This window comes from Bos grunniens, chromosome 3 (genome assembly GCF_055505025.1).
Source record: "Bos grunniens cultivar Pamir isolate PY7600 chromosome 3, Bosgru_T2T1.0, whole genome shotgun sequence".
Lineage (NCBI taxonomy): Eukaryota > Metazoa > Chordata > Mammalia > Artiodactyla > Bovidae > Bos > Bos grunniens.
The window spans coordinates 33,802,393-33,823,952 of NC_141167.1; the positions used below are offsets into that span (position 1 = coordinate 33,802,393).

Consider the following 21,560-nt stretch of genomic DNA (forward strand, 5'->3'; position numbering starts at 1 on the left):
CAGGGACGGAGGAGCCTGGTGGGCTGCCGTCTATGGGGTCGCACAGAGTCAGACATGACTGAAGCAACTTAGCAGCAGCAGCAGTAGCAGTTCATTTGGGATGGAATTCCAGGAAACACCTGTGGGGATGGAAAAGTAAGAGAGGGAAGGATGGGGAAGCAGCCAATGAAAGAGTCCATTAAAACTTAGTTACCAATAGGGACAAGTGAAGCTTAATCCTACTGGGAGAACTCTGGCAGGGAAACATGTGCTTATCAGAGTCATCCTACTGGAGGGAGCTGGTTGTGATACACCAACACCTATCTGTCATTGGGTCAGGGATGCTTCTTGTTGTTTGGTTGCTATGTCCAACTTTTTTGCAACCCCATAGACTGTAACCTGCCAGGCTCCTCTGTCCATGGGATGTCCCAAGCAAGAACACTGGAGTGGGTTGTCTTTTCCTTCTCCAGAGATCTTCCTGACCCACCGATTGAACCTGTGTCCCCTGCATTGCAGGTGGATTATTTACCAGTGAGTCAACTGGAAAGCCCAGGGCTGCTTCTAGGGGGCCTTAATTCCCTGGGATTACAGTCCACCACTAGGACAGGCAAGGCAGGCTTTGGCAGCTGGAGAAAGCCCTCAGCACAGACAGGCACTGGCCGGTGGAACTTGGTACAACTGAAGATGAAGTCACAAGGTGGTGGGGATATGGGCGATGCGACAGAGCTTAACAAATATCTACTGCATTATGAGCGACTAAGGTCACTCAGAGATCTTTAGGAGTCAGCTGTTGTATCACCAAAGATTGATATACAAAAGGAGGAATGAATTTCATGACATTTAATCCTTGCCAAGGGGTCAGAGTATGGTTAGTAAAGTATTCTATTTTCTCTTAACAGTACTTCCACTGTATGTGTGAAACTAACACAATATTGTGAATCAACTATACTTCAGTACAAACTTTTTTAATAAAAAAAAAATATTTTGTAGACAAGTACATCCTCTAATGTTATATATGCCACCCAATGGGTAATTGTTTCAGAAACTGTGGTTGGGTATCTACGGGTGGGTGTCTCCTTTCTCCCCACCTCCATGGCCCCAGCATCCCTCTCAGAGCTATGGGGTCAATCAAAGCAGAGAAACATCCCCGAAGAGGTGATCCTTCTCCCAGAGGCACACAGCACAAAGACTCTGGAGTCAGACCAGCTTGGGCAGCATCCTGGCCCTGGCTCCACTCACTGTTCTCACTTTGGTTCAACAGCTCACTTTTGTTGTCTATAAAATGGGCCTATCTACCTTGCTTACTTTTATGGGGATGAAATGACATAAACGTATGGAAAATATTCAACATTGTGTTAATACTTTCATTTCTCAATTTTCTTTCCTTCCCCTAATCTAAGGCAACCCTATAAGAGGGTCTAATGGTGGGAGGGAAAACTAATTTCAAAAATTGGGATCTTTGGGATCCTCAGTAAGCAGATGACAGTACTGAGCACAGAGAGGTTAAGAAAAATATCCATGGTCACAGCTAATAAATGGCTCAGCTGGGATTAGAGCCCAGACAGTGTGGCTCCAGAGTCTATGTTCATATGCTCATGATGCTTTGCTTACTGTTTGAGAATGAATACTGGAAAAAGAAAGATACTAGGCTAGTGAAAGCATCCAAAATTACAATAATAATGGACGGTCCAGAGCAAAGCAGGCATAGGAGGGAGTGGAAGGGAGGCATGCACAGACGAGACCTGGCAATGGAGGACTCTGAGGCCTAGGAAAAGGACAAGAGAGGAGAAATCCACAAGAATTTGTATTTTCCAAGGCCGGGGCTATTTTTAGCATATGTAACTTAGGGCCAGAGAGCCAGGTTTTGGAAAAGACGATGACACAAATGGAAACCAATGTAATATTGTAAAGTAATTAGCCTCCAACTAAAATAAATAAATTTATATTAAAAAAAGGAATCCATTGAGCTACTACTCATTAAGCATCTACTAAATACGAAAACTCCCACCAAGCCTTAAATATGATTTAGAAACACCCAAGAAGTTTATTTTTTAAATCCCAGCACTTAGATCTGGACACAAACAATTAAGTCAGTATCTGTGGGGTTCAGGCTGTGGGCATTGGTATTTTTAAAAAAGCATCCCAGGTGATTATTATATGCGGCCAGGGCTGAGACCACTGGAATTCCTTATCTCATTTAATCCCCCCGGCATCCCTATGAGGTTCTACTATTATTGTCTCAGATAGGCTAAGGAAGAACTAAGAAAAAGAGCCAAGTTTCAGACTTTATGTAGCTGTAAAGCCCATGCTTTCAGCTGCTTCGTAGGTTGAGAGGCTGAAAGAGGTCTTAAAGATTGCCATGCCCAGCCCCATTTCACAGAGAAGAAAATGGAGGTCCAGGGAGGGAGGGAGCTGCCAGAGGTCACCCACACCAGCTGTGCCACATCAGACTCCTACCTGGCTCTCCGGACCCCCAGCCCAGAACTCACTGCTCCCAGACATGCCGTGTTCTGTTTTAGACTAGAATTCTGATACAGAGAAGAAGTAGTGAGGAAAACCATCCGAGCGCTGGGTCAGACTGTCAGAGGGCGCTCCTTCACTCTCCTGTCTGCAAAGGCTGACTCCATGTTATGGGAAAGAAGCGAGAAAGAGAGCCCCAGCAGGCCACCCTGTCCCCTCCCTGTGTCTACACAACAGCACCTGCTCCTGACAGCAAAAGCCCTTATTAAGCATCCTGTACCATCTCATCTCCTGCCCCCGCTGAACTTATACTGCTCATGTTGTAGGGATTAGGGGGAAAAAAATCCCTCCACCCCGAGGCAGAACAATAACAACACGGATGCTGACTGGGAAGGCAGTTCGTCGTGTGGGCTTGAAAAATAATGAAGGTGACATTTAGGGGGGCCGCTCTGGCCTCTGTCACTGAGCCTCATCATTAATTTAACCGTCTCTGTTACAGACAAACTTTCTAGTCAGCCTTGGAGGGATGAGGAGGGGGCTTCCTGTCCTCTGTGGCCCATTAGAGATGCAGGGGGCTTCTCTCCCTCCTCCCCCAGTCACCTGAAATCTAGTCTCTGTCCGATTCTTGGCTCAAATGACATTTCTGCAGAAGAGCATAATTGGCTGCTGTGGACGAGGGGAGAAAAGGCAAAAAGTGCGTTGGCAGGAGGGCTCTGAGAAACATCTATCTTTGCCCAGCACAGAGAAGCTATTCTTCAAATGCCCACAATGGGACACACATTCCTGTGTATATTCATCTGTTCAACAATTACACGTGCCTCTTTGGCGTCAGGCATGGTGCAAAGAGCTGAATATACCTTGGTGAGCCAAACAGGTAGAGACCCTGCCTTCCTGGAGTTTCTAATCTAGTTCTGTGCTATCCAGTGTAGTGATCATGAACCACAAGTGTCTACGTATTTAAACTGATCTAAGTATAATCAAAAGTTCAATTCCTCCTTTGTACTAGTTGGGCTTCCCTTGTGGCTCAGCTGGTAAAGAATCCGCCTGCAATGTGGGAGACCTGGGTTTGATCCCTGGGTTGGGAAGATCCCCTGGACAAGGGAAAGCCTATCCACTCCAGTAATTGGGCCTAGAGAATTCCATGGACTGTATAGTCCATGGGGTCACAAACAGTCAGACATGACCGAGTGACTTTCACTTCACATTGTACTAGTAACATTTCAGGTGTTCAGTAGTCATGTGGCTAGTAGCTACCACATTGGATAGACAGGAAACATCTCCATCTTCAGAGAAATTTCAGTTAGACAGCACTGGTCTAGTGGGACAGGCAGACACTTTATATTATTTCATCTCTCCCTCATAGAACCTTTGAGGTAAGCATAGTTTCCCCTATTTTAGAGAGGAGGAAGCAGGGACCACCTGGTCACTTATGGAATCAGGGTTTGAACTCAGGTTTCTCCTACCCCAAAATCTATAAGTAAGTAAAGGAAACAGGATCAAAGCTACAGGTAGAAAAGCAAAATGGTTCAGACCATGTGACTTGCAATACGACCTATTAAAATGTAAGTATAAATTTGGGTCATTTTTTTTTAACCTCTCTGGGCCTCAGTTTATTCATCATGTAGGGATAATAATAGGGTCACTTCATATTCTGTGGTAAGATGTTTGTGTACACATCCTGGTATGGGATAAATGCTCAGTGTTTTGGAGCCCACTCAGAGAACAATGAGTTTAGGACTATGGACACAGCTACATACACAAGTTAGGGGATACCATCTTTTAATAATCTGTATCTGACACCTACCTGATAGGTTAGTTTGACAAATAAATAAAATGGCATAGTTAAGTGTTCATTAAATACGAATTCCTTCCATCCCCTTGGATGATGAATCTGAGCTCTAAATGACAGAAGTACAATAGTGATTTAAAACCAGAGATAAAGAAACACTCAGAAATCGTTTTGGAAAATTCAAGAACAGAACAACCAGGAACAGTAAAGATGAACCCCAGATTTTGATCATTACATTATTTGTCTATGTAACAAATTACCCAAATACTCAATGCCTTAAAACAACAAAGATTCATTATCTCATAGATTCTGAGGGTCATGAATCTGAAAGCAATTTAGCTGGGTGCCTCTCGCTTGGGATATCTAGCAAGGTGGCAGTCAAGTTGTTGGCTGGGGCTGTATTATCTGAAGGCTTGGCTGGGCAGGAGAATCAATTTGCAAGGGAATTTAGTCCCAAGACTGCTGTCAGGGGGCCTCATTTCTCTTTAGCTCTGTTTGGTCTTCTTGGGTCTTTACCACATGGGCTTCTACACAAGGCCCTATAAGAGTTCTTAAGACATGGAAGCTGGCTTTCCCCCAGAGCAACTGACCCAAGGGGTAGAAAGAGCAAGTGACAGAGAGAACCCATAGTCTGTTCACAAGGTAATCTCAAAAAGAACATACCACCACTTTTGCCATGTTCTATTCATTAGAAGCAAGTTACTAAATCCAGCCCATATTGGACTGAGAGAGGAATTAAGCTCTACAGCTTGTAAGGAGAAGCATCCAAGAATTTGTGAACATATATTAAAACCACCATAAGCACGGACTGGGCTGCGTGCCCAGGTCTTCCTCTGAGCAGAGTGCCTGGATGGACCAGGAGTCAAAGACAAAAAGTCTAGGCACATAAATACCACTTTACCATCCAGGAGCTCGAGTCAGATCTGGGAAGATAGCAAAAGGCAGACGAAGAAGTTGGCAGCAGTAGGACGTATTAGTAATGTTTATGCATATGTGTGGGGCAGGGAAGGAAGGGCACATCACCTGTATTATTATAGGACATACACTAATTGTATATAAATTCTTTCTCCTAATTGGGGCACCGTGTTTGGGGAACGAGGCACCAGAAACACTTCCAAACTTGCATTGTTTTATTTCTGGCCAGAGCACCTTCCCTGAATCCATCTCCTTTCTTTCACTTGGCCCTAGGTTGAGCAGCAGAGAAGGGGATGAAAGAAATTAATATTTATTGAATAGCTGCTATGTCATTGTATTTCTCACAAATATCCTATCAGATAGGTGTCAAAGACAGATTATTAAAATGTGTGTGTGCATGTGTGTGTGTGTGCTCAGTTGTATCCAACTCTTTCATCCCCATGGACTGTAGCCTGCCGGGCTCCTCTACCCACGGTATTTCCCAGGCAGGAATACTGGAGTGGGTTGTCATTTCCTACTCCAGGAGATCTTCCTGATCCTGGGATCAATCCCACATCTCTTGCGTCCCCTGCATTGGCAGACAGATTCTTTACCACTGATCCACCTAGATATGGTGTCCCCCAATTCATGTGTATACCTGTCCATAGTCCTGAATCTCATTGTTCTCTGTTGGTGCCCCCCTGACCAGGGATCCAACCTGCAGTGCTCTCTGCATGCTCAGTTGTGTCCACGACTCTTTGAGACCCATAGACTATTGTTCTCTGAGTGGTCTCCAAAATAAGGTTGACCTATTCTAATGATTCATGGGAGTTGTGGAGGAAAACACATTGGTGGAGCCCTCTATTTATATGTTTAAACTTAAAATAAGTAAAATATTAACGTTTACTAAGCTATAATATGCCAAAGCCTTTGACTGTGTGGATCACAATAAACTGGAAAATTCTGAAAGAGATGGGAATACCAGACCACCTGACCTACCTCTTGAGAAACCTATATGCAGGTCAGGAAGCAACAGTTAGAACTGGACATGGAACAACAGACTGGTTCCAAATAGGAAAAGGAGTACGTCAAGGCTGTATATTGTCACTCTGCTTATTTAACTTATATGCAGAGTACATCATGAGAAATGCTGGACTGCAAGAAGCACAAGCTGGAATCAAGATTGCTGGGAGAAATATCAATAACCTCAGATATGCAGATGACACCACCCTTCTGGCAGAAAGTGAAGAGGAACTAAAAAGCCTCTTGATGAAAGTCAAAGAGGAGAGTGAAAAAGGTGGCTTAAAGCTCAACATTCAGAAAACTAAGACCATGGCATCCGGTCCCATCACTTCATGGGAAATAGATGGGGAAACAGTGGAAACAGTGTCAGACTTTATTTTTCTGGGCTCCAAAATCACTGCAGATGGTGACTGCAGCCATGGAATTAAAAGATGCTTACTCCTTGGAAGGAAACCAACCTAGATAGCATGTTAAAAAGAGGTATTACTTTGCCAACAAAGGTCCATCTAGTCAAGGCTATGGTTTTTTCAGTGGTCATGTATGGATGTGAGAGTTGGACTGTGAAGAAAGCTGAGCACTGAAGAATTGATGCTTTTGAACTGTGGTGCTGGAGAAGACTTTTGTGAGTTCCTTGGACTGCAAGGAGATCCAACCGGTCCATCCTAAAGGAGATCAGCCCTGGGATTTCTTTGGAAGGACTGATGCTGAGGCTGAAACTCCAATACTTTGGCCACCTTATGAGAAGAGTTGACTCATTGGAAAAGACCCTGATGCTGGGAGGGATTGGGGGCAGGAGGAGAAGGGGATGACAGAGGATGAGACGGCTGGATGGCATCACCGACTTGATGCACATGAGTTTGGGTGAACTCCCTGAGTTGGTGATGGACAGGGAGGCCTGGTGTGCTGCAGTTCATGGGGTCGCAAAGAGTTGGACACGACTGAGCCACTGAACTGAACTGAACTGAATATGCAGATAAGCTCTGATGCTCTTACTGGGTCTATCTGTCACCTATTCTCTACTCTCTTTTCTTTCTCTGAAGAAAAGGTAAGTGTCCCACAAGACAGAAAGGCTACCCACAGAATCCTCATTCAATTTTTACTTTTCAGCATTTAAGGGTTTACTGTATGGACATGAGTATAATTAAGAGACTTTACAAATTATTGTCTGAGATACTAGAGTTGGGTGAAGATCATGAAAATCTTCTATACCAAACAGAGGCTCACTAGTTATCCCAGAGCTAAATACTTAAAAGACTTGTCTAGAAGAGAGATGAGATAAAAATTGATGATGAAATTATTTTTAAAAACGACAAAGGTTTGGAATTTACTGAGATTTCCTGTGATGAAAACAGCTGTTGGCAGTCCCTTATAGCTAAGACAATGATTAAATTCAACCCCTCAGATATATTAAACTTTGGGCCAAACTTTCAATTTTTTTTTTTTTAACTTTTTGGCCACACTGCACAGCTTAAGGGATCTTAGTTCCCGGCCGGGGATCCAACCTGCACCCTCTGCAGAGGAATCAATGGCGTCTTTACCACTGGGCCACCAGGGAAGGCCCTGGGCCAAACGTTTACATAACTATTTCAGAAAGTGTTGCAAGATTTTCAAAATCACAATATTTTAGTGTGAGTATGTATTTCTGGGTCACTAATTCTTTTTCAATTAGTGTTTATTTTTATTTCAGGCTTTCAAAAAATTCCAATCTTAAAAATTTCCATTTGTGGACTTCCCACCAGAGAAGGAGGTCCAGTGGTTAAAACTCTGAAATTCCAGTGAGGAGTGCAGATTGTATCCCTAGGCAGGGAACTAAGAGCCCACATGCCACGTGGCATAGCCAAAAAAGAAAAAAATCTCCATTTGTGTTTGTCTTACACACAAAATATTAGTACACATGTAACGATACAATTTTTAAACAAAGCAATGTGCATACATTGATCCTGGATGCTCAGTTTCCAGTGCTAATAGAGGCTCATGATCAAAAAGGACTGATCTAGAGCCCCGTTATTGCCAATGTGATTTATACTCGTGCTCATTCTCCTGAAACATTTCTAAGTAAGGAATAGGCAGGATGGGTGAGAAAGGAGAGAGCAGAGATGGAGAGCAGACAAGAGATGGCCACTCTGGAGAGTCAGAGCTGCTCAGGGATTGCCAGGGAGAAAGCAAGGTTTGTTTTGAAGTTGATTTCATATAAGTACAGTAACCAAGGACGAAACTGCAACTGAACCCAGCTAAACTACTCAAGAGCTTTTTTAAAAAAATAAGTCAAAAGGTGTACATTAAAGGACACCGAGGCAGGCAAGCATCGACATGAACAAGGGTAGTACTGCCGTGAAGAGAATGAGTCTCCCTGAGACTGAGTTATTCAGAAGGGCTCATGATTTTTCTCTGTTTTTATTTTCTATCTTGATGAGAAATGTGCTGATTCCACCCTGTCTCAGGACAAATAGAACTTTGACATATAGTTTACAATTTACGTAACTGATTGCATATACTTGTGCTGGCTACACTGTGTTTCTGACAATTACAAATACTTCTTTGCTCACTCGGTGGTGTTGTGGGGCATCCGTGATCACCCCGCTGTGCCTTGATGCTACAATTACGGGTGCTCTTTATTCCATCTGACACTGCAAGGAAGCGAACTGAGGCTCAGACAGGTTATTTGATCAAGGACACCTAAAGGGTAAAAGGCAGATCCAGGATTTGGACCCAGATCAATAAGGGAAGTACCTTAAAATTTCTCTGCCACATCTCAAGTGTCCCCAGACTGAGTCACCTCAATCCCAAGGAATCTCTGTCTATAGCAGTGTTTCAGAGGTTCAGGGTATTCTGAAGGTATTCAGAGGTTCAGGGTACCCAAAACTTCAGGGTATTCTCCAAACTTCAAAATGTCTAAAAAATGGCATGAGACAGGCTATTTACCAATAAATACAGTGCTTGTACTGGGTAAAATCTTTCAAGGGTGGAGTCAATCAATGTATGAAAATCATGTATGGGTCATTGGTGGTCAAAATGGGGGAAGTCATTGCTTTAGATTTTTACCCAAATGGCAAGTACCCTGCATCAAGTCCCTTCAACTTCATATAGCATCTGGTGAAGCCAGACTGGGCTGTTGAGCGAATGAATGCCTCAGGCTGTTGATAAGACCTTATTGTGTTCAGTTTCCTCAACTATAAAATAGGGGTGAGGACAGACATACCTCTAAGAGTTGTGGTTGGGATTTTTAAAAATCAAAACATGCAAAGTACTTAGAACAGTGCCTGACATCTAGCAGGAAATCAGTGACAGCTACCGTTATTGTTTTAGCCTCGGTTTCTGCATCAGTAAAATAGGAGAGTGCACATACTACCTACTACCCACAGGCATACTGTGAGACTCAAATGAAACGGTACAATAGTGCCTTACAAGCTACAGCGTGCTCCGAAGATGACAGAATGTGTTGTACTTTTCAGTTTTCTGACTCACACATGAAACAAGTCTGAGAACAGCACATTCCAGCCGGGAAATTAAAAGCTTTGTTCCTTTGGAGTCAGAGTGTGTCCCTGTACAGATCAATGTTGCTGAAGTGAAAAGAGAGATTTAATTACCTCCAGCCTCACCACCTTCCCTGCCGAGAGCAGCGAGCTCCTGGTGGGAGGGGAGGCTGAGTGTGGAGGTGACGGGCCATCGTGTGCACACCTGGGGAATCCTAGACCACCAGCCTGGGCTCTGTTCCTGGGGGCAGACAGCTTGACACAGGCAGAGCTGACCCCAAAGAGAAGGTGTGAACCTGTCTTTGAAAAGGCCATGAGCTGGGATGGAATCCCTCGGGGGGAGGAGGCAGTTAAGGCTGCCTTCCTCGCCCTTGCATGCCTGTGTGTGTCACCATGGAAGGGAACACGGCACTGAGTTTGCATACACTGGTATCCATGAACCCAAGGGTATGAACTCTCAGATGCATAAGGTCATATGCACACCAGAGAGTCTGTGTGTGCGTGTACCTGTGCATCTGGGCACACATTGCATGCGAAACACAAGTGGGTTTGCCTGCGGGCTCTGTGTCTGCCCCCATGGGCACACATGCATGTCTGGGTCTCTGCTCTTGGCCCAGTGGGCATGGATCCTTGTGGCAAGGTGGATCCATCTGTGTGAGATTCTGGCATCACTGTCTAGATTTGTGTTCAAGTCTAAACACAAATATATATGAGTTTGTACAGCTCTTACTGTGCATCTCACTGTTGCCTGGTTCTGAGACAGGGCAGGCTATGGGGCTGCTGCCCATGGGATACCTGTGGAGTCAGGTCTGGGGGGCTCTGGGTGAATACACCAAAGCTAGGAACTGGCAGGGAGCTGTGGTTGGGAGAAAGTGAGCTCACTGCCAAAGGGGTCAAGTAAGAGTGGACCTAAATGAGAGGAGATGTGGAGCCTGGGCTGCAGGGAGGAAAGGACAAGGAAGAACACAGTGCAAGAGGGGGGAGCAGAGATCTGGCTGACAAATCCACCACCAATGGGCAGGCACAGACAGAAGAGCATCTTGCTTTTTAACCAGAGATGTCTCCTTAAAGGCGCCACACCCATTGCCCAGGGCACACAGCCTGAGGACTGGCGTGCATACACAGGGTGTGTTTCTACACAGGGCTTCTCTGGGGGTTGACATATGATACGACTGCATGTTGGCTTTTACTCAGGCAGTGTTTAGACAGCACCTATTGCATACACGAGGTCTTTGGGAGGAATTGGAACAAAGTGGAAGCATGTCCCTTGAGCCTGAGTTTCTAAATGGAGGAGTGAAACATACAATGAAGAAAAAAATAAGCAATGTAAAGAAAGTGTTCAGGCATTCTACTGTATAGATTTGTGTGCAAGTCTGAACTCCACCTTTTACTGGCTCTGTGGTCTTCAGATCAGATCAGTCGCTCAGTTGTGTCCGACTCTTTGCAACCCCATGAATCGCAGCACGCCAGGCCTCCCTGTCCATCACCAACTCCCGGAGTTCACCCACACTCACGTCCATCGAGTCAGTGATGACATCCAGCCATCTCATCCTCTGTCGTCCCCTTCTACTCTTGCCCCCAATCCCTCCCAGCATCAGAGTCTTTTCCAGTGAGTCAACTCTTCGCATGAAGTGGCCAAAGTACTGGAGTTTCAGCTTTAGCATCATTCCTTCCAAAGAAATCCCAGGGCTGATCTCCTTCAGAATGGACTGGTTGGATCTCCTTGCAGTCCAAGGGACTCTCAAGAGTCTTCTCCAACACCACAGTTCAAAAGCATCAATTCTTCGGCGCTCAGCCTTCTTCACAGTCCAACTCTCACATCCATACATGACCACAGGAAAAACCATAGCCTTGACTAGACGAACCTTTGTTGGCAAAGTAATGTCTCTGCTTTTGAATATGCTATCTAGGTTGGTCATAACTTTCCTTGCAAGGATAAAGCGTCTTTTAATTTCATGGCTGCAGTCACCATCTGTAGTGATTTTGGAGCCCAGAAAAATAAAGTCTGACACTGTTTCCACTGTTTCCCCATCTATTTCCCATGAAGTGATGGGACCGGATGCCATGGTCTTAGTTTTCTGAATGTTGAGCTTTAAGCCAACTTTTTCACTCTCCACTTTCATTTTCATCAAGAGGCTTTTGAGTTCCTCTTCACTTTCTGCCATAAGGGTGGTGTCATCTGCATATCTGAGGTTATTGATATTTCTCCCGGCAATCTTGATTCCAGCTTGTGCTTCTTCCAGTCCAGCGTTTCTCATGATGTACTCTGCATATAAGTTAAATAAGCAGGGTGACAATATACAGCCTTGACGTACTCCTTTTCCTATTTGGAACCAGTCTGTTGTTCCATGTCCAGTTCTAACTGTTGCTTCCTGACCTGCATACAGATTTCTCAAGAGACAGGGCAGGTGGTCTGGTATTCCCATCTCTTTCAGAATTTTCCACAGTTTATTGTGATCCACACAGTCAAAGACTTCGGCATAGTTAATAAAGCAGAAATAGATGTTTTTCTGGAACTCTCTTGCTTTTTCCATGATCCAGCGGACGTTGGCAATTTGATCTCTGGTTCCTCTAACTTTTCTAAAATGAGCTTGAACATCAGGAAGTTCATGGTTCATATATTGCTGAAGCCTGGCTTGGAGAATTTTGAGCATTACTTTACTAGCATGTGAGATGAGTGTAATTGTGCTGTAGTTTGAGCATTCTTTGGCATTGCCTTTCTTTGGGATTGGAACGAAAACTGACCTTTTCCAGTCCTGTGGCCACTGCTGAGTTTTCCAAATTTGCTGGCATATTGAGTGCAGCACTTTCACAGCATCATCTTTCAGGATTTGGAATAGCTCAACTGGAATTCTATCACCTCCACTAGCTTTGTTCGTAGTGATGCTTTCTAAGGCCCACTTGACTTCTCATTCCAGAATGTCTGGCTCTAGGTCAGTGATCACACCATCGTGATTATCTGGGTCGTGAAGATCTTTTTTGTACAGTTCTTCTGTGTATTCTTGCCATCTCTTCTTAATATCTTCTGCTTCTGTTAGGTCCATAGCATTTCTGTCCTTTATTGAGCCCATCTTTGCATGAAATGTCCCTTTGGTATCTCTGATTTTCTTGAAGAGATCCCTAGTCTTTCCCATTCTGTTGTTTTCCTCTACTTCTTTGCATTGATTGCTGAAGAAGGCTTTCTTATCTCTTCTTGCTATTCTTTGGAACTCTGCATTCAGGTATTTATATCTTTCCTTTTCTCCTTTGCTTTTCACTTCTCTTCTTTTCACAGCTATTTGTAAGGCCTCTCCACACAGCCATTTTGCTTTTTTGCATTTCTTTTCCATGGGGATGGTCTTGATCCCTGTCTCCTGTACAATGTCACGAACCTCATTCCATAGTTCATCAGGCACTCTATCTATCAGATCTAGGCCTTTAAATCTATTTCTCACTTCCACTGTATAATCATAAGGGATTTGATTTAGGTCATACCTGAATGGTCTAGTGGTTTTCCCTACTTTTTTCAATTTAAGTCTGAATTTAGCAATAAGGAGTTCATGGTCTGAGCCACAGTCAGCTCCTGGTCTTGTTTTTGCTGACTGTATAGAGCTTCTCCATCTTTGGCTGCAAAGAATATAATCAATCTGATTTCAGTGTTGACCATCTGGTGATGTCCATGTATAGAGTATTCTCTTGTGTTGTTGGAAGAGGGTGTTTGCTATGACCAGTGCATTTTCTTGGCAAAACTCTATTAGCCTTTGCCCTGCTTCATTCTGTATTCCAAGGCCAAATTTGCCTGTTACTCCAGGTGTTTCTTGACTTCCTACTTTTGCATTCCAGTCCCCTATAATGTAAAGGACATCTTTTTTGGGTGTTAGTTCTAAAAGGTCTTGTAGGTCTTCATAGAACCGTTCAACTTCAGCTTCTTCAGCATTACTGGTTGGGGCATAGACTTGGATTACTGTGATATTGAATGGTTTGCCTTGGAAACGAACAGAGATCATTCTGTTTTTTGAGATTGCATCCAAGTACTGCATTTCAGACTGTTTTGTTGACCATGATGGCTACTCCATTTCTTCTGAGGGATTCCTGCCCGCAGTAGTAGATATAATGGTCATCTGAGTTAAACTCACCCATTCCAGTCCATTTCAGTTCACTGATTCCTAGAATGTCGACATTCCTAGAATGTCTGTGGTCTTAGGCAAGTTATTTAACCTCTCTGAGTTTCATTTCCCTCATCTGCAAGATGAAATAATAATACCAATTATTGTTACTAGGCAATTGTGACAATGAAAGGAAGTAAGAAATATGAAGTCACCTAATAAAGTATACAGTACATAGCATATGTGATGAGTGGGGCTCAGTCCAGCAGGCTCCTGAGAAGGCACTGACCAGGTGACAGTCTGAGAGAGGATGTGGAGGATCCAGACCTCCACATGAGGCAGCTCTTGTCTTTAGACCTTTGTTGCTGTGAGTCAGTCTCTGAGTCATATCCAACTCTTTGTGACTCCATGGACTGTAGCCCACCAGGCTCCTCTGTCCCTGGAATTCTCCAGGCAAGAATGCTGGAGGGGGTAGCCATTCTCTTCACCAAGGGGACTTCCCAACCCAGAGATCGAACCTGGGTCTCCTGCACTGCAGGCAGATTCTTTACCATCTAAGCCTCCAGGGAAGTAGAATCAGAGGAGGATCCTAAAACCAACCCCTGGGGTCAGGAGAAGCTTTGCAGAAAGATGGGCAGAGTGAGGTTGGGTGTATCTGACATAGGCCGTGGTAGGACACACGGTGTTTCACATTTGATACAGTCCTGTCAAGGTGATGCATTGAAATAGCCTGCAAATCAAAATGGCTCCACTACAGTTATAATGGATAACATTTATGGAGCACTTGCCATGTGCTTTCATTCATTTGCTCCTATGACACAGTGTGGGAATCCACATTTTCAGATGAGAAAACTGGGGGCTTAGGTAGCTTGGCTAAAGTGCCCAGCTGGTAAGTGTTTGAGCTGGGGGGATGACTCCAAGCTGTACCCCTATACTACCTCTGGTCAGAAATGTTTCCCCATTAAAACTCAGGACCTGAGGCCAAGAGAGAAGCCAGATTTTGGAGAGGAAGAAACCTAGAGCAGTATGGTGGCTGTAAGAATGTGCCTCTCAGATGTCCAACCTCAGGGAGCGTAACTGACCAGTGGTCCCAGCCACTGTGCTCTGAAGTCCAGCATTGCTTTCGCACCATGCTGGTTCCTGGCAGCTCCCAGCCAGAGGCAGAACCCAGCGAGGGACACTCAGCAGGGTCATTCAGGGGAGACTCAGGCCTCCTCACCCGGGCAACTTGGGTTCAAGGACCCCCAGACAGCTTTGCCAGACTCAGGATTGTCTAAGAATTTCCACCCAACCCTCTGCCTTCCCTCTGTCCTTCACTCAGGGTCACATCAACTTCACACTCCGTAGCTCCTCCCATCTCTCCTGACTTCCCCTTCATTTTCTCTTCCTTTTCAGATTTCCTATACATTTAATCCTGTCTGTTTCTGGTTTCTGCTTCTTCTACGGACCTGGACTAATACAGATCAAGTAAGTGTAAACAGAAGCCACGTGGTGCCCAGCTGAAGTCTGCGGAGCACTGGATTCTGAGCCCGGATGGTAGAGGAAAGGGAGGACGCTCGAGTGGTCTCATGTGAAGCACTGTCACTTTGCTCTTCCTTTTTCAGGCCTTGGGGGGGGGGGTGCAGTTCTTTCTTGAAGGAACAATCTCTCTCCCCTGCCACACGCCATCCTTTTTTCCTTCCCCTGGCTCCACCTGGTTCTCTTCTGGAGGTCACTTCCTCCAGAAAGCCTTGATGCCATGACATGGGGTGATGTGTCACTTTCAGTGCTGCCACTGCCCCGACCTTCATCTCTCATGGACTTCATCCCACTGCCCGGGCACCTGTCCATGCCTCTGTGTTCCTGCTAGATAGGGGTGGGGGCTCCTGGGTGGTGGGTCAGAGTCTGTGCTACTTGTCACTGTATTCTGGTGCCTGGAATGTAGGAGTGGTAAATCAATGACTGAAATGATCGAACACATCAATAAGTGGATGATTGGCCTCATAGCAAACACATCACTTGCCTTGTATAAAACAGACACAGAACCTGGAGGCAGAGCACCGCAGTGGACCCCTGACACCAGAAAGACTTTCATGTGAACCTAGCTCTGCTAATTAGCAGCTGAGTGACCCCAAATTTGCTGAGCCTCAGTTTTCTCATCTGTAAAAAGGGATTGTAATGTTCAACTCTCCAAGTTGTGAAGACTGAAAATAAAACACATGAGGCATTTAACAAAGTGGCTGTCACAGTAGTAGGAAATCAGGCATCAGGCCGTCTGACCTGGCCCCCCAGGTCCTCCTCTATAGATCTATCACCTCATACAGCAGTGCTCAGACAAAGGCAGAGGCTCTGCTTTCCTGACTTTCAAAACAGTTACTTACGTTCTACTATCTGCTCTACCCGCCTTCTCTCTTCCCTCAATTTTCCATCTCCTGATTAGTAAAAACATAATAAGCACATATTGCTTGTCAACAGCACTGGGGATTCAGAAATAAGCAGATGAAAATCTTCCTTCTTAGAGTTCATGGTCCAGTGAGGGTCTGAGAGAGAAAGAGAGTAGAAACAAGCATAAAAATAAAGAATTGCTACTCAGGGCAGGAAAAGCCACAATAGGCTAAGACTCAATTGCTGACATGTGATAACAAAGACCCAAGATTTTCTGAAGCAGAGCCGATTTCAAGTCATTTAATATATTTTCAAAAAAGGTAATCTGTGGAGTATGATTTAATATGGGTTACTTTTATCATGGAATACTTTAGGCACAGGTACAAAGAGCAATCATGAACCAACCACTCAGCTTAAAACAGAAAACCTGACTGCATTCTTCTTTCTTTCTCTCCCCAGTGGCAACTTCAATCCGGAAGTTTGTGCTTAATCACTCCCTAGTGTGTTCTTAGACTTTTATTATGTATGCACATATCTACAAATGATGTATTGCTTGGTTCTGCATGTTTTAAAACTTTATATAAATGTCACATCCTGTATGTATCACTCTGCAACTTTTTTGGTTGTTTTTGCTCAATACTGTACTTTTGAGATGTATCCATATTGAGGCCTTTATCTCTAATTCATTCATTTTCACTGCTCTGTAGCATTCCATTGCATGTCAATATCACAGTATTGATCTGTGTTCCTGGTGATAAACATTTGCAATGGGGAAATAGAGTCACTCTGTCTACTAGAGACTTCCAAGAAGCAGACACCAAGATGGGATCAGATGTAAAGAGATGAATTGGAGAGACACAGGTGAGTGATGTGGGTAGGGGAGGAGGAGTAGGCAGGGACAGCCTTCAGACCACAATGCAGGTCTGACACAGGAAAGGAGAGTGGGAAGGAAGGAGGACTGAGTCAGGAAGATTTCTGACTAGCGTGGCTCTAAGCAAGTCTCAGCTAGGCCAACAGGGAGTCCTCAAGCAAAGGTTGTCCATTATAGGTACCCACTGGGAGGCCAGAATGGCCCCGTCCAGCTCTAGCACTGCTACTGTGTCCAGTCACTGGCTGGAAGCCATCCAGATGAAATGTCACACTGGATCTGAAGGTGTGGCAGCTGGGGCATCAGTCAGCTAAGCTCCACACAGCAGGTTCTCTGGAATGGGGTGCTGAATGGGTCCACAACCTCTGTGGCTGCCATACTGTGCATGAGCAGAGAACAGGCAGATTCCTACTTATTTATTCATTTGTTCATTCATTCTCTATCTTAGAAACAAATTGAGATGTTTCAGAAGGTCATCACAGAACAGTGCCATGAAAGCTGGGTCCCTAGAGGACTGTTTCAGACTTCATCACTGGGGCCAGCAGCCGCAGGAAGTCATTTTTGTCTGGTGACCACATAGAGCTCTACTGCCAGGGATCTACAGTCAAGGTCCCAAGAGTCTTCAGGGTAAGATTTTGGAGTCATACAGACCTGTTTTTATTCTTTTCTCTGCCACTTGGTCACTTGTGCAAAGACCTTTGTACCTTGCTCTAGGTCTCAAAAATGAGGGTAACCAGACCTATTTCATGGAGCTGTTATGAGGATTAAAAGAGGTGATGTAAACATAGCACCTGGCACACATAGTAGGTGATTTAAAAAACATTAGGTTCCTCACCCAACATTCTTGGATGGAACAATTTTTCTCAAACAGAACTGCTAAAACTTAGAGCCCTAGTTCTGCAAACTCCAGCTATAGCAATCAGGGTGAATAGAAATGGTCTCCATTGACCCTTCTTATTCACACCCATCACTCTTTCTAAAGCAGCATTTGTGATTAATCTCACTCTAGGGCTAAATCAGTCCCAAGAGCTTCCAAGGCACTTGATAAAGAAGCTCTCTGATTTATAGCAAACACCATTATTGAGCGGTGGCAGAGAGAGGCCATTGGGGGATTTGTCTTGCTGGAAACTCTGTCTGTTGGAGCCATTTCTTCTACTTTCCCAGATAAGAGGTCAATTTATTTCAAAACAGATAAATGGGGTCCTTTTTTTATTCCCTTGGTGGGGTTGGAAGGAGAGAGGAGTTGGATGATTTTTTAAAAATAATGAATAATAGTTAACATTTTAAATTTGGGGAACTCTTCATGGCTGACACAGACATCAGGGTTCAGCAGAAGGCTAGGCACATAGTTCAGTTCAGTTCAGTTGCTCAGTCATGTCCAACTCTTTGTGACCCCATGGACTGCAGCACACCAGGCTTCCCTGTCCATCACCAAATCCCAAAGCTTGCTCAAACTCATGTCCACTGAGTTGGTCATGCCATCCAACCATCTTATCCTCTGTCATGCCCTTCTCCTCCTGCCTTCAATCCTTCCCAGCATCAGGGTCTTTTCAATGAGTCAGTTCTTCACATCAAGTGGCCAAAGTACTGGAGTTTTAGCTTCAGCATCAGTCCTTCCAATGAACATTCAAGACTGAGTTCCTTTAGGATTGACTGGTTGGATCTCCTTGCAGTCCAAGGGACTCTCAAGAGTCTTCTCCAACACCACAGGTCAAAAGCATCAATTCTTCAATGCTCAGCTTTCTTTATAGTCCAACTCTCAGATCCATACATGACTACTGGAAAAACCATAGCTTTGACTAGATGGACATTTGTCAGCAAAGTAATGTCTCTGCTTTTTAATATGCTGTCTAGATTGGACATAGCTTTTCTTCCAGGGAGCAAGCGTCTTTTAATTTCATGGTTGTAATCACATCTATAGTGATTTGGGAGCCCAAAACTATAAAGTCTGCCACAATTTCCATTGTTCCCCCATATATTTGCCATGAAGTGATGGGCCAGATGCCATGATCTTAGTTTTCTGAATGTTGAGTTTTAAACCAGCTTTTTCACTCTCCTCTTTCACTTTCATCAAGAGGCTCTTTAGTTCTTTGCTTTCTGCCATGAGGGTGGTGTCATCTGTGTATCTGAGGTTATTGGTATTTCTCCCAGCAATCTTGATTCCAGCTAGTGCTTCAGCCAGCCTGGCATTTTGCATGATATACTCTGCATATAAGTTAAATAAGCAGAGGGACATAGTAGGTCCTCAATAAATGTTTGTGGCATATGCAGTCATCTCATGGAATATTCACAGTGCCCCTGTGAAGCGTACCAAACTCATTCTTCACATTTGACAAAAGGGGAAGCTGAGGCTCGCAAGTAAGAAATGGAAGAATTAGGACCGTGATGTAGCCTCAGACCTAACCTTGACCAGTCACCACACCACTGCCCTTGGTGGTTCAGGAGCAGAGCCATCATACCCATTCCTTGAGCACAGATGCCTAAGACACTGGCTCAGAGTGAAAGCCCAGTCAGCCAAGGCTGCAACTTATTTTTACCTAGTCTTTGGATCCAGTTGGTTCTACTCCAGAACATATACATAGAACATTTGTCTCTCACTTGCAGTCCCACTTCTTCACTTCTGCCTACTCAGAGCCAGACTTTCCTCTCCAACAAACCTTACAAATGGTAGTCTGACAAGACTTTGCCTGAATATTTCCAGTAACCAAGAGCTCCCTCCCTGCCAGAGCTGTCCATAAGAGAGCTCCTCTTATTTGTGCCCTAGGAAGGTAATTCCCCTGGACCTTAGACTTTGCTGCAGGCATAAAAGCATAGGTGAAAAGCTCAGGCAGACCTGCCCTGAAGTATGGACTTTCCATTTACTAGCTAGGTGAACTGGCAAAGTTAACTAATTTGCAAAATGCAACCAATAATATTTTATCAGTAGGATTTCATTTGGGTGCAGGTATGAGAATGGCCACCTGATGTGAAGAGCCAACTCACTGGAAAAGATCCTGATGCTGGGAAAGATTGAAGGCAGGAGGAGAAGGAGATAACAGAGGACGAGATGGTTGAATGGCATTACCAACTCAACAGACATGAGTTTGAGCAATCTCTGGCAGATGGTGAAGGACAGGGAAGCCTGGCACACTGCAGTCCATGTGGTTGCAACGAGTTGGACACAACTGAGCAACTGAACAAGAGAATACTTAATTAACAGTGGCATAAACAATACACTTAATTTTTCATTTCATAAACAATTGCAAGGGAGGCAGCACTGGCACTCGCTCAGCAACACAGTGATGTTGGGCTTCAGGTTAGTATCTTCATGATTCTCTTGGCCTGCCCTCAAGTTCATTAAAAGGCCACAGCAGCAACAAGTATCATATCTTAACACAAAACTTGCAAAGCAGGGATAGAAGACACAGGATTAAAAATAAAGCAAAGTAGATAAACAATAAGGATCTACTGTATAGCACAGGGAACTATATTCAATATCCTGAGATAAACCATAATGGAAAGAATATACATATGTATGCATGTATTTCAGAATGTATAACTGAATCACTTTGCTGTATAGCAAAAATTAACATAACATTGTAAAGCAACTATATTTCCATTGAAAATGTAAAATAAAATAAAACAACCAGACTTTTTCATGGCCTCTCTCTTATCAGGTGGAAAACATTTGCCATTCTGGAAAATATTAGACTTGTCTCTATTTCTCATTGGTCAGATCTGGTCACATGCCTACTTCTAGACCAATCACTAGCTGAGGGAGATAGTACTGCCATGATTGACTTAGACAACCATGTTTTATCTCCTTGGGCAGGGCAGATTGCCATTTAAACAAAATGAAGCTCTGCTAGCTGTTGGCTGAACAGCAACAATATTGCACTTGAGGGTAAAATGGGATATGTGCACAGTGCTTAGTAATTTCTGACATGTTTTACTCCTTGTTAACTCTTACTATTGCCTATTATGATGATAAACATTAACAAAGGTACCCAGTTTCCCTCTGACAATCTCTTCTTCCACCTAGAACTTCAGTTCACCCTTAATTATGTTCTACCTTGAGGATCATTCTTCTTGACAGAAAAGATAAAAGCATTAAAGGTAGGACTGCCTTGTTGCATTTACTCTACTGGGAGTTGTTCACATTGTAGTCTGGGCGGATGGCGCCCTCTGGAGTTGTGCAGGATATAACTTGTGTGACTGCTAGCCTTGGTCCTACTAGAAGTAAAATAGTTCTTTCTGTGTCATCTGTCTTCACCATACCATCTTCTCCCATAAGCAGTCCCCTCCTGTTCTTGGTATATTTGACCCTACAAAAACTTTAGCTTTTTTGTCTTACTTGTACGTCTCACTTAGGAATTGAGCCTGGATTAACATCTTATCAATATCTTGAGTGAAAATAGGGACAGGCAGCTCCCTTTAAGGGATAGAGTCAGTGACCAGTTGTGGTCATTGAACTTGACCATGGGACCTCTATCTGCCCTTCATACGGCAGTGGGGCTGGGGGGAAGGCAGGCTTTCCAGTTCTGCTGTCACCTTTGAAACAGTTCAAAGAGACTCATCAGCAAAGGGTAGAGAAACCAGGGCAGGTATTTCCTGAATATTACTTGATGCTATCTTGAGTAGAAAAC

The 21,560-nt window shown here is 44.2% G+C and overlaps 1 protein-coding gene across 1 annotated transcript in view; it reads right to left on the minus strand.

Moving 5' to 3' along the window:
• Positions 1-16,063: 16,063 nt before the first annotated feature.
• Positions 16,064-21,560, minus strand: part of OMA1 (OMA1 zinc metallopeptidase) — a 91,487-nt gene continuing 85,990 nt past the window's right edge. Inside the window, exon 9 of the mRNA XM_086390213.1 lies at positions 16,064-16,222. Coding sequence (XP_086246339.1) covers positions 16,205-16,222 — 18 coding nt within the window. The 3' untranslated portion in view covers positions 16,064-16,204. The remainder of the gene's footprint in view (positions 16,223-21,560) is intronic.